Raw genomic sequence first — 12,950 nt, 5'->3', positions numbered from 1 at the left:
CCGTGCTAATCCTCCTCTTTTTTTTGCTGAGGAAGACCAGCTCTGAGCTAACATCTATTGCCAATCCTCCTCCTTTTTTTCCCCAAAGCCCCCCAGTAGATAGTTGTACTTCATAGTTGCACATCCTTCTAGTTGCTGTATGTGGGACGTGGCCTCAGCATGGCCGGAGAAGCAGCGTGTCGGTGCGCGCCCGGGATCCGAACCCGGCCCGCCAGTAGCAGAGGGCGTGCACTTAACTGCTAAGCCACCGGGCCGGCCCAGTCTCCTTCATCTTTTATCTATACTTTCGCCCTTCTCAGGTTGAGATATACACCTCCTTGGACTGACATTTGTAATCTTCCTCTTCATTCATCCCTCATCCTTCAAGTGTTGCTTCTTCCTACTCTCTTCCCTCACCCTAACTCAAATATTCTCTTTCTAGCTCTGAGTCTGGACATGTCTGAATCTCTGCTTGGGCCACTGTTAAATTATGATAATTTTTTTTGACTCTATAATAGGGGAGAAGTCAGATTAAAAGGGAGATATTGAGGCAGAGAAAGCTGTGATGTGTGCTGGAATAGAATCCTAAACTTAATGGAGACTACTCCTGGCACTAACTGCTGCCTATTTGAGTACTATGGAGGAACATTAACTTGGTTACGTAGCACAAATTGTACAGCAGTGATACATTAAGTGTCCACTAACTTACCACTGAAACATCTCCCTGACCAAAATTCTTTCCTAACGTTCCTTCTTCTTTCGTCTATTTGTCCTTTTTCAGACAATATTAATTGATCTCTGGGAATTCCACTAAATGAAACAATTGTTCCTAAATTTGATGCTTTGGAATTAAAAATATTTCTTATATTTTTGTTACCGTGCAAGGGCTCGCTACCCGATGCACGTAAAAGCTGATACTATGGCACTGGCTTTTGAGAAAAGAAAGAGCTTTATTGCGAGGTCACCTGACAAGGAGACAGGAGGCAAGGCTCTCAAATCTGTCTCCCTGATCCAAGGTTGGGGTGAAATTTAAGGAGTTAGGAGATACTAAGCTGAAGCTGGGCCCATGTAAGCTGATTGGCTGGTAATCAAGCTACTTGGGCTGCTTGAAGCCGGATTTTCCTTATTGAAGGACTTCTCACTTTGTAAAGGACTCCAGTGGTAATATTTCTGAAGGTTCTTGGTTCCAGGGTCATCCAGGGGCTATGGGTTCCCACCTGGCACATGCACAGTGCCATCTCTGTCCTTGAGCAAAGTTTGATTAAAATAACCTGTTTTCAATAAGCAAAACTAATTTAAGCTGGTCAATGTTTTATGTGCTGTTTCATTTTCAATTGATGATCCAGATCTAAAATCGGCTTGATTTCAGAATTTCTTCATATGGAGGTGGGGGGCCTAAAGTGCCAAAACATGAAACAGGATACAGTTCACGGTTCTGAGTTTGAAGGTGAATTCCAATAGGTGGATTCACAGCTGCTTCTGTCCCTGGAAAGAGAAAGATGGGGACTTGTAATCTTTCATTGTTTGTTAGTGCCCTTGAGTGGATTCTGACTCCTAGCGAACCTGTGTACAGCAGAGCAGAATCCTGCCTGGACTTTTTGCGCCGTCCTCTCATCGTCTGGCACTATATTGGACAATGCTCAGTTGCTATTCATAGGGTTTTCAGGTGGTGGACAGGTGACCCTGCTGGTATTTGAAATACCAGTAACATAGCTTTCAGCATCATAGCAACATGCAGCCACCACAGTGTGACAACCAACAGATGGGTGGTATTGTTCCCTGCCCAGGAAAAGAACCCTGGGCCATGGTGGTGAGAGCGCTGAATCTTAACCACCAGACCACCAGGACTGGCTGTAATCTTTCTAGTCAGGATAAAACAGAAGTATGTGAACTATCTAATAAAATCTAGCATTTCTTGGATCACTGGAGCAACAGAAAACTATTTATACCCTTGAGAAAAAATTTACAACCATTTTGCTCTCCGCAGTGATGGTAGTCTCCATAGCAAGAAAATTTGCTCTCATGAACTGATTATATCATCATTGACTAACCCATCATGAAGTATTTACAATTTAGCAGCTGAAACTAGAAGGAATACCCTTTTTGGTAGATCAGAAGACAAGATTCCCATAAACACTAATGGCATTTTAGCTAATTCTCTCATCATGGGAAATGCAAGTCTCACTAGAAACATTAAAATATCACTTCTGAACTTCATTATTTTATATTTATGCTCTGCAAATTGCAACTAATGCAATTAAGTACTTTAAACATTTCTCTATGATGAATAGTAAAAATGTTAAGTGGTGAAAAGTTTGCAATGAAAGTATACACACACAATAAAGAAAAGGCATCTCAAATTTTAAATTCTGAAATCAAAGTTCTTGACTTTTAGATTATGCACGGTACAAGCCATTAAATATTAAAAATAAGCATTTTCTTCTTCAAATTGATCATGTTGAGAGACTATGCACTTATTCCAATATCTCTTTTGGAAATCTTCTATTGTATTTCCTTGAAAGACTGTTTTTCAGTCACACAGGAAATCAATAGTAATATTTTATAACAGTTTCTCTCTTTGTATTTTTTCCTTTTTTTCACCTGGGTCTTTAGCTGTCTGGGAATGATTTGATTGCTTCTTTCCAAAAAATAGTAACAACATAAATTCACCTTTAAAGAGGAAACTAGAAGAAACTTACGCTAAATCTGGCACTTGGACTGTTTTTGTATATTAAATTTAATTGTAACCACTCATTTACATATTGTCTCTGGCTGCTTTTTGTACCACCATGGCAGAGGTGAATAGTCCCCACAAAGACCATATGGCCTGCAAAGCCAAACATATTTGCTATCTGGCCCTTAATAGAAAAAGTTTGCTGACCGCTTCCTTAAAGGGTTAAGATTTGATACCATCAAGGAGCTTCCAAAGAACATGCCACAGTTATCAAAACAATTCAAAGAGTAGTTACATATTAGGTCATAGCTGCATCACTAGAATCCATAAGTAGGTTACTCAAAATCATTACTTTGGAGTGGGTAATGTTTATTTAGAATCATGCATTTTCATATATCTGTCTTATTTTGTTTCTCATTGATTTGCAGAACAAAGTATAATAACTCAAATATTAATATAATATGTGAAGGGTAGAGCTATATTTAGAATACACGTCTCATCTCCCGGTTCAGCACTTTTCTTAAGAAGTTATTTATTTAATTGAATAATCTATTCCTAGGCTATTATGTAATATTTCTGCACCTCAGTTTTCTCTTATGCAGTAAAAAGATAATGATACCATCTACATCTATAAAAATAAGGCTAAATGAATGTCAAGTGCTTAAAACAAAGCGTGGCACACAGTAATTATCCATTAAAGTTTAATTATCATTAGTGTCAGTATTATTACTATGTATTTAGAACTGTATTATACTAGAAATATGCATGTCTTTTCTTTTATTTATGATATTATTATTTCCCAATCCATCCTATTTTAATGGTTAAATAATGATTTAGTCATTATCACTTTTAATGTCGTAACAGAAATTATTAAATGAAAAATTTCATGGAGTTAGAGTCTTTTGCAGTTAGGAAGTTTAGGATGACAAAAGCTAAGTCTGAGGGACTTGATAAAACAGACTTAACATTGGTAAAGTGTACTTGCCCCAGTACATCCCTTCATTGTGGATACTTGAGCTGAGAGTCCATTTCCCAGGTGAACTGCCTCTAGTGTATTCAATACAAAGTCAATGGTAACTTAGCTATCGTTCTGCCTGGAGTGGTCAACCAGACTGACTCCACACAATTATTAGCTCAAATATATTTTCACCACTGCCATTATCAATACTGTGCTTCAGGCAACAGAATGTTGACAATTGTTGTCTGTGGTAAGAAAGTTTTATTGTTATTTCCTGACTACAAACTTGGCCTTTGCTCTTAAATTTGTTCTGAAAACCACAAGTAATTCATTTGACAAACCTAACTAAGCCCATGTGCTCGAGAGCTTTTGTAAAATCAAACATATATCAGTTTTCAATTTTTTTCAAAGCCTGTTTACCCACAATGTCGTGTGTTTGGGAGGGAAGCAAGCATTATTTTTACTTTTTAACAAATTAAGAACCTGAGAGACCTCAGTTAAAAATGTCTGCAAAAATCCAATGGTTTTGACAGAACCGTTGGTGAAGGTATTAGAGTTTGTTGTTTCATTTTGTAAAACCGATAAAATCAACTGCTGAGTTTTTATGGCCAGAGTTCAGATTTCCCACATCGTTAAGAATCACTCCAATGGACTTGGCTTAGTTTAACACGCCCTTTCCGCCTCTTTCTGCTCGTTCCCTTCTCTATCTCATCCCTTTCTCTTATATGGCAGTGGCTGAGAATGCCTGAATTTGAGTCATACTTCTACCATCTACTGTGTTGCTTAATCTCCAAGTGCCTGTCTCCCCTCATCTTTAGAGTGTTCAAAAGGACAGTGAACCCCACGTAGAGTCGTAGGGAAGAATCAATGAGATATGATATGTTAAGCGTTAGCACAGAGCGTGGCACATGGTAAATGCTCAATACCTGTGAGCCGTTACTATTATCATGCCCTTCCAGGAAAGTGTGTGAATGGAATACTCTCTCTTTCCTTACCTAAAATGAGTCAGAGAATATTTACATGTAGAACATAAAGTATAGGGAAACGACACTTCAAAAAACATCCTGAAGTAAGATCTGATCCTGGGAGACATGAGGGGAGAAAAGAGCAGAGCATGTAAGGGCCGCCTTCTTGTCTGTCTCTGTGCAGTCCTCCTTCCCTCCCCAACTCAGAGCCCTCACATTTAATCATTGCTAGAAGACCAGTACTTCTATTTGCCCTGAAATAAGCAAAAGGGAAGATTATCTCTGAAACTGCAGAAGAAATGGGGTCAGGAAGATTGGATAGTTGAAAGGCAGCATTATCAAGAAGATCGGCCCGAGGAGAAGCTAAGCCAAGATGAGTGTCCCCAGGAGGGGTGTCTCCACGGGCTCTTACCTTGCCGTCTCTTCAGGAAAGGGAAAGGACCTGCTTGCTGTCTGGTCAGGGCTGACAGGGCCCAGCTCTGATCCACATGAGATAGGGAAGGATTTAATGAAGATTTTATGCAATTTATTATTTTTTGCTAAAAAATATGGACAGACAATGGCGGGGATCCCCTTCCTATGCTTTCAAATTCTCTCTTTCCTAATGAACACTAGATTGTTTTTCTGCCTCAAGTCCTTCGTCCTCGTCTCGCCTCCCAGACCCCAAACTTCTTTCTCTTTATTATCTTTAAATGTCTTACTTCCTCATCAACAAGGGCTTTTATTCAGTTTCACAACCTTATTTTCAATGAAAACTTATTTTCAGTGAATTAAAAAAACTTTTATTTAAAATAAATTTTAAAACTCCTTTGTCATTACGTATCTTTTCAAATACAAATTTAAAAAATAAACAAAACAAGTAACCTAAGAAACTCAAAACTTTTTCTTTTTCATCTTCTTTTTTTTTTTTTTTTCTATTTTGTGAGGAAGATCAGCCCTGAGCTAACATCCAGTGCCAATCCTCCTCTTTTTTGCTGAAGAGGATTGGTCCTGGGCTAACATCCTGCCCATCTTCCTCTACTTTATATGCAACGCCACCACAGCACGGCTTGACAAGTGGTGCGTCTTTGCGCGCCCTGGATCCGAACCGGCGAACCCCGGGCTGCCTAAGCGGAGCGCGTGCACTTAACTGCTGTGCCTCTTTTTCCTCTTTTTTAAATCACTTGTATTTTCTACCTATTCGTGCTCTCTTATAGTTCTTGGTCTTATAAAGTGAGAGCACTGATTCTGATTTGGGATACAGATGATTACAAAGAATTTTAATGATTTTCTCTTCATCTTTCCCCACTTTTACTAAAAAATTGCATACATTCCTTTAAAAAAAAAAATCACTTTCTGTGGCCCAGTGTGTGTTCTCACTCTCTATTTACACATTTAAGGGGAAAATACTGGTTGCAAATCTCCAGTGTTTTCCATTGAATTATCAGATAGCAGGGTTTCCAAAAGCATCACTAAACGAGATAAGATAGTGAGATAAGAAAACATTGAAACAAGAAATCATTTTTACCCCTAACACAGGTGCTGAAAAAAACCCACCCGAATTAGGCTAGAATTGTTAGGCTCTGATGGTTGAAAGAAGAAAGTGAGAAGGTCTGAGAGACTACTTTGTGCATGATCTCATTCAAGAAGACGTATGGGCTTTGAACGGGGTCCTTTCTGTTATAGCAGGGATGGTAAAGAAATCTGAGTCCAGAAAACGAGTTGGGGATGGGGGCGGAATAATAATGGAAGAAGGGACTATCTAGGAAACCCTGGGGCTGGATACAGGAAGAGGAGGTGCGTCTGAAGCAAAACAAAATAACATGATTTTAAGACTTGTATAAAATAAATACATTTTAATTTCAGTCCTTGAATTATCTCCAACTTCAAATAGTGAGTTCCTTCTCCTCTCGCTCTTCATCCTTCCCCTTCTCCTCCACCTTCCTGACTTTCTTCTGGTCTTCCTCCTCTTCCTCGTTCTGTAACAATATCTCCCCTTCTTCCTTACCCTCCACAGGGGTATCAAAGGGATTAATTCTCCCTTTTTGGTGCGTAAAGAGCTTCATCATAACATGTTATAGATCTGGAAATGTAGATCCTATGTAAAGGGAAGGAAAACTGAGAAATCTGAGTGCCATAGCAGCTGATAACTGTGAAAAGGCATGGTTATTGGCCCAGGAGATGCTCTTGGGGCCTGGGTGTGTGGCTGAGATGCCCAACGAACTTTCCTAGACCGAAGTCTCATCACACATGGGGATGGGCTGGGCTGGCAAGGCCTTCCTTAAATATCTTTTATAAGGATCCTAAGCCAGGTATTTTTCTTTCTCTCTTTAATATTTCTAGTCAAGATAACTGGCAACCTGAGCCATGTAACATTGTTAGGAATTGCTAGTGAGAGAAATTTCCTATTTTATATATTTTAACATCAGTAAAGTTCAGGTCACTCTAGCTCCGATAGTCAGTCAAAACTCTCCTCTCAGCTCTTCTCAGTTGAGGGCAGCTTCCAGGAGATCCTGAGAGTCAAATCTTTGACCCATAGGTCAGAAGAGCAGAGCTATTTCAACTAATATATTCAACAAATAGTGGTAATAACGTGAAATAAGTTCTGAATAAATAAAATGAAGGTCTAGGAGGAACCCAAGGTTAATATATCAAATCTAGTGTCTCCATTAAAATATTTTAAATGAACCGTTTCCTACATTCTGTATTCAGGAAGCAAAGTCCTATCTTCCCCTTTGTGCTCAAAGGGTGGTAGGGAGTCCAGAAATTCTATTTCATATTCTAATATGTCACTGGTGTCTTTCAAGTGAGCTCTCATTTTCCTCTTGCCTTTCTGAACAGCGGATGTGAGGAAGACTCAGAAGTGCAACCTGATAATCTGCAGTGTGGGCGAATGAATCTGGCAGTATCTGGACTCAACTCCAAGCTGTAAGTACAAACTTTGTGGGGGCTGTGGAGGTAGGAGCTGTGGTTTGGGCCAATATCTCCCTCTACAGCCATAAAAACATCCTATCCTGTAGTGTTTCCCTCACTTCTCTTTGGGAGAGCAGCTCCTTTTAAGGAAATTTTAGGTAGGAAGAATCACGCGTCTGGAGAAGTGAAAGTGTAATGAGGATCCAGTGGGGAAAGGAAACCCAGTGTGGGTCTGGGTCTCTGACTGCCTTAAAATATTGACTCCTGGAATTTACTTTCAAAAATTGCTAGTTCCTAAATTAATCTTTTGTATTTTGTTTTAGAAAGGAGAAAGAGGAATGTCAAGAAGCACAGCTCGGGCCCACATCCACGTCAAAGACTTTGGGAATGCCTGTTCACTGCCTGTCCAGCCACCCTGAGCGTCCCTGGGACAGGATGGGAGATGGGTGATGGATGGGATAATCTAATACCTAACCAGTGTAGACAAGGGAAAATATAAAAGTGAAGGGGTAACTGAGGCTGTGCCCTCTAAGTTGCAAATCAAAGTGAACTTCATAATACAACTTATAGCTGGAGGAGAGTTTGAATGTTTCTTGAGCAAAATAAGATCCAGAGCAATACCAATGGGATAAGAGGGGAAAGGATAGAATGAGGAAGGGAATGAGGATTTGGAGAGAAATTCCTACCATTGAGGAATCACCCAATGGAAATATCTGGAGATTCGGGATATAAAACTGTACTTAGTGTCCAGAGATAAGGTGGCTGAGCTATGGTGTCCTGTTCAAATTTTCATTGGCTTCCTATCCTCAATTCTGGACAATTTGAAGTCTATTAGCTGACCTGCAACAAAGATCTCTGTGATATATTTATCCAGTAAAGTGAGAATGTAGATAACATCCTCTAAGAGAAGTAATAGCTGCTTTTCTGAGTTGGTATTTAGGAATTAGAGACAATATTCGAGAAGCCCCTGACCTAGTGCCTAGAACTTGGTGGATGTGAAATAAATTGTGACTATATTATTTTTTTGATAAACAATTTCTTCCCAAGTATTGTCTTTTCCTGTCCATAACAACTACAAGGTAATATAGAGAATGTGATTCTAATGCCCTGCTCTCAGTGCTATCACATGCAGATTATTGAAGTATTGTATCTGCCTTGACCTCTTCTCTCACACATACCTGTTCAGGCAAGTTCAGGCAAATTCAAAAGCATGTTTGTAAACCACCATCCAGGAAATATAAAAATATCAGATAAATGGGAATATAACCATGGCACATAAACTGCCTTAAAAATTATAACAGTATAACTGGGTTAGCTTACCTACTTAAAAACAGAACATCTTTAAAATTCAAGGTAGACTGGTAAAAGAGATTTCCTCAGAGTGAGAGAAAGACTAAGAAGATCAGTGTGGATTCTCCTCTTTAGAAACTCAAGTCAAGTTGGAAGAAACATAATTGCATTTATTTATTAAATACTTCTAGTTAAAGAAAGAAAAATAGACACATGTGACCATGTTGACCTCTTTCACTAATATATTTTGTTACAAGGTCCATACTCAGTGGAAAGTGTTTTTGATTTTAGGAGAAAGCACTGCTTTCATTGGAGGCTTTAACTGTCCTTCCCCAAAGAACCGTTTCTCAAACTGACAATGCATTTCCCTTGTTAAATAATGACTTTAAAAAAAGCTAATAGTGAATATAATCACTGAACCTTAGAGTACTGAGTTTTGATAATAAAACATTTTAGTTTATTTTTACCCCACTTTTTACTTAGCTGTTAGTTTTTCTAGGACATGCCCTGCTCCATCTATCAAAAATCTTATGGTGGCCCAAGTTTCTGCAGGGCAGCTCTTCATCTCTGCCAAGCACTTTTGAGGCAACTGTGGTGTGCAATGCAGTACCTTAGGGGGAAAGTCTCATAACAGACAACGCTTAACAATGAGGAAATAAACTATCAATTGTCACCTCCCAGAAATCAGTAAGTGGTCATTTTTCTGCTCACAGCTAAGGCTGGCAATTACAAGTATCTCTAAGACCTCTATTTCCTCCGTTTCTTACCTCGTAACGTAGACTGGAAAATAATAGGAAGAGTATGGTTTTGGGGGTGGAAGTTGGGAGCAGGAAGGATCAGGATGTTCCCAGTGTGTCTGAGAAGAAGGGACTTGAGTGTTGATACTTGCCTGCCAAATTCCAAGTATTTCAGGCCCTGCACTGGCATCAAACAACCTGGAAAGTGTGGTTCAACGTTACTGCAGACAAGTGAGGCACAGAGAGCTTAGCAAATGAGACTGTGAATACAGGGTAGGATAGACTGATATCAAAAACACAGAGATGCTCTTCTGTACCTTAAACCCTACCACTCACTTGGAGTGACCAGCCCTGTATGTCTCTTCCCTTCTACTTGTTGACTGAGCAACATGTTTAGGCTCTGTTCCCATATTCAACTATGAGTCATTTCCCTCAGACACATTTTTTTCTTTCGAGGTCTCCTTCTTCTGAAGATTTCTCACTTAGATTCTCTCCCCAATGAATGCCTTTGAGTCTCCAATAAACCATGTCTTATTGTATGTTCACAGATCTGCTTTTCAGAGGTTAGCTGTTCAGTTCACCACAAAACCATGAGGTTTCAAAGAGGAAGTCCAAAAGTGTGCAGATAGCTTACCATAGACAGGGTCCAAGTCTCCAACAGCAAAAACAGTCATGGTGCGTCTTGGGGAACCCATCTGGGGTCTCCTCAGCCAGCACTGGAGGCAGAAAAACACTGCTCCACAGAGAAGAGCCACCAGGAAAATCAGCAGCGAGAGCCTGATTTCAGAAGAAGCAGAGGAGCGGTGAGGTGGAGCATGCAGGGAAGTTAAGAGCTTCTCTTGCTTCCTGGAGGGGGGGCAAGAACTCAGAGGGATGGGATGCAAGCAATCTGGGAGGCTGAGTTCCTTAAACCGTCCCTCTACCACCACTCGTACATTTTCACTGAACCTAGAATGTTCACTGAGCTCAGAGTGCATCGATTTTGCCAGGTGATCATAATCGTTTCTCTTTGGAAAGTGGAAAGTCGATTTAAACAGCAGTCATTGTTCCTTAATTCTTCAGCCATTATTCCCTTCGTTCAGCCATCCATCCATTCACTCAACTAGTATTTAAGCAACTACACAGATTTGAGATGTTGGGGTTAGTTGTTCAAAGGTTGACAAGATGTGGTCTGTATCTTTGAGGAGCTAACCATCTAACTGAAAAAAATGGTAGTGTTTGGAAAATGTTACTTTGGAAACCACAGAAGTCAGGATTTAGGAGGTTATAACAAGTCTCTTAAAATTCTGAAGGACTAGCTCATAAAAGAGGTAGCAGTCGTAATTTGAATGGCTTTAAGGCCAGAACTAAAATCAGCAGAGGAATCATTTCAGGCGATTTCAAGAGAAAGCACAACTATTTTACCTTTAAAGATCTCCAACTCGGGAATAAACTATTATTCTTATAAATAGTAAGTTCCTTGTAATAGGAAGTGTTTAAGTAAACACCGGCCAACAACCTGAAAGTGATGTTTCTACATATATTGATTCACATTACTCCTAAAATGTTTTTAAGCTATATGATTTCATGTGCTTCCCATTTATTTAGGAAAAGGAGTGTGTACATACCACAAAATATTTTTTGAAACAAATTGAGGATGTCCTTACCAGATATACCAGCCATTTGGGTATTGATCTTTATAGTTTACATACCTGGTGATAAAGGAAGACTTGTTAGTGCTAGACCCCTAGATGGCCAAAGCCCATTCTTTTGGATGATAATATTTGTTCTGACCACACCTGTTTCCCCAACACTCCCCTGCGTACTGATCCCCCCAACACAATAAAGCAAATATTCACCATATGTCCACTTCATTCAAGGCACTGAGAATATAGGTAAATGTGAAGCTGTCAGATACATAAACAGATAATTGCACCGTAATAGATTTAGTTCTAGAGTTACAAATACTGATGTACATTGAGAAAGTAGCGACGAACTTTTCGGGGCTAACGTCTCATAGGTATTAGGTACAAGGCAGAGAACCATTCCCCCCTTCTGTTTATTCAGAGGCCTTGAATTCTTTAAAATGTAAATTCTCCGGGGAAGGTTTATAATCTCTATTAACGTTTAATATCTTGGTAGGGAATAGCAGGCTTGCCACCCTGGTTAGACAAAAAAGGTAGGATAAAAGGAAAATGAATGGGTGTGGCCACACCTACCATTTGCCAAGGAGTTACAAGTTGATCTCTTCAGTCAGAATGGTCAAACCATTTGTGTGTCCAGGCACAACTCAGTCATTCGTGAGATAAGTTTTAAGAGATCACACAAAAACAGAGTTCACAGTGTGACTTTCAGGACGTTTAGCTCCCCAGATGTAGACACTTATGTGCTATTCATTCAAGAGTCCCTCATTATGCCAGACAGGGTGCACTGAATGTATGTTTGCTGAGGAACATTTTCTAGACCTCGGTATATGGGCCACTTTTAAAGTATTCTGGGATTAAAGAGTGGAGAGCTGTTCATCACAGCCCGATAAGCTTCTGAGATGGAGCTATATTTAATCATGTCTTCTTCAGCCATTGCTAATATAAAAAACAATACTTGTCAGCTTGAAAGCATTCATAAATGTCAGCTAATTTATTGCTCCCAGCATCTCTAAGGAGGCAGTGTGTTATGTTTATCATTGTACTAGTCAGAAATGACTTTTTAACATATGTAAGTGTCAACTTTAAAATTTTACCCCCAAAATTTAAGACAAAAATCAATCACTGAGACAACTAGTTTTGGGGTTTTTTTTTGTGTGTGTGTGTGTTTTCTTTTCTTTTCTTTTTTTTTTTTTTGGTGCATGTAGAGGGTTTAGCAAAGTATAGAGGTATAAGTGGCTAGGAAAAAACGGCAGCTGGGGGCTGGCCCGGTGGCATGGTTAAGTTCACACTCTCTGCTTCAGTGGCCTGGGGTTTGTGGGTTTGGATCTCAGGCGCAGACCTATGCACAGCTGATCAAGCCACGCTGTGGCGGTGTCCCACATAAAGGAGAGGAAGATGGGAACAGATGTTAGTCCAGGGTCAATCTTCCTCACCAAAAAAAAAAAAAAAGAAAAACTGGCAGTTGAAGTAGGATTTTAAAAAGCACCCTGAGGGGCTGGCCCAGTGGTGCAAGTGGTTAAGTGCGCGTGCTCCGCTGCAGCTGCCTGAGGTTCGCCAGTTTGGATCCCCGGTGCGCACCGACGCACCGCTTGTCAGGCCGTGCTGTGGCAGGGTCCCATATAGAGTGGAGGAAGATGGGCATGGATGTTAGCCCAGGGCCAGTCTTCCTCAGAAAAAAAAGAGGAAGATTGGCAGATCTTAGCATAGGGCTGATCTCTTCACAAAATTAATTAATTAATTAATTAATTAATTAAAAAAATAACATGAAATGAAAAAATAAAAAGCACCCTGAGGCCGGCCCTGGGGCCTAGTGGTTCAAGTTCTGTGTGC

The 12,950-nt window shown here is 39.9% G+C and overlaps 1 protein-coding gene across 1 annotated transcript; it reads right to left on the bottom strand.

Moving 5' to 3' along the window:
- Window positions 1–880: 880 nt before the first annotated feature.
- Window positions 881–11,184, bottom strand: TMEM207 (transmembrane protein 207). The gene is made up of 3 exons (XM_058556118.1): window positions 11,142–11,184; window positions 10,130–10,694; window positions 881–1,464 (listed from the first exon to the last, which is right to left on the bottom strand). The coding sequence occupies exons 2-3, from the start codon at window positions 10,470–10,472 to the stop codon at window positions 1,328–1,330; spliced, it is 480 nt and encodes a 159-aa protein (XP_058412101.1). The 5' UTR covers window positions 10,473–10,694; window positions 11,142–11,184; the 3' UTR covers window positions 881–1,327.
- Between the last annotated feature and the right edge of the window lie 1,766 nt (window positions 11,185–12,950).

Source organism: Diceros bicornis, chromosome 15, assembly GCF_020826845.1.
Source record: "Diceros bicornis minor isolate mBicDic1 chromosome 15, mDicBic1.mat.cur, whole genome shotgun sequence".
Lineage (NCBI taxonomy): Eukaryota > Metazoa > Chordata > Mammalia > Perissodactyla > Rhinocerotidae > Diceros > Diceros bicornis.
Note: the sequence above shows the minus strand (reverse complement) of the source record. Positions and strands in the feature narration are given on the sequence as shown.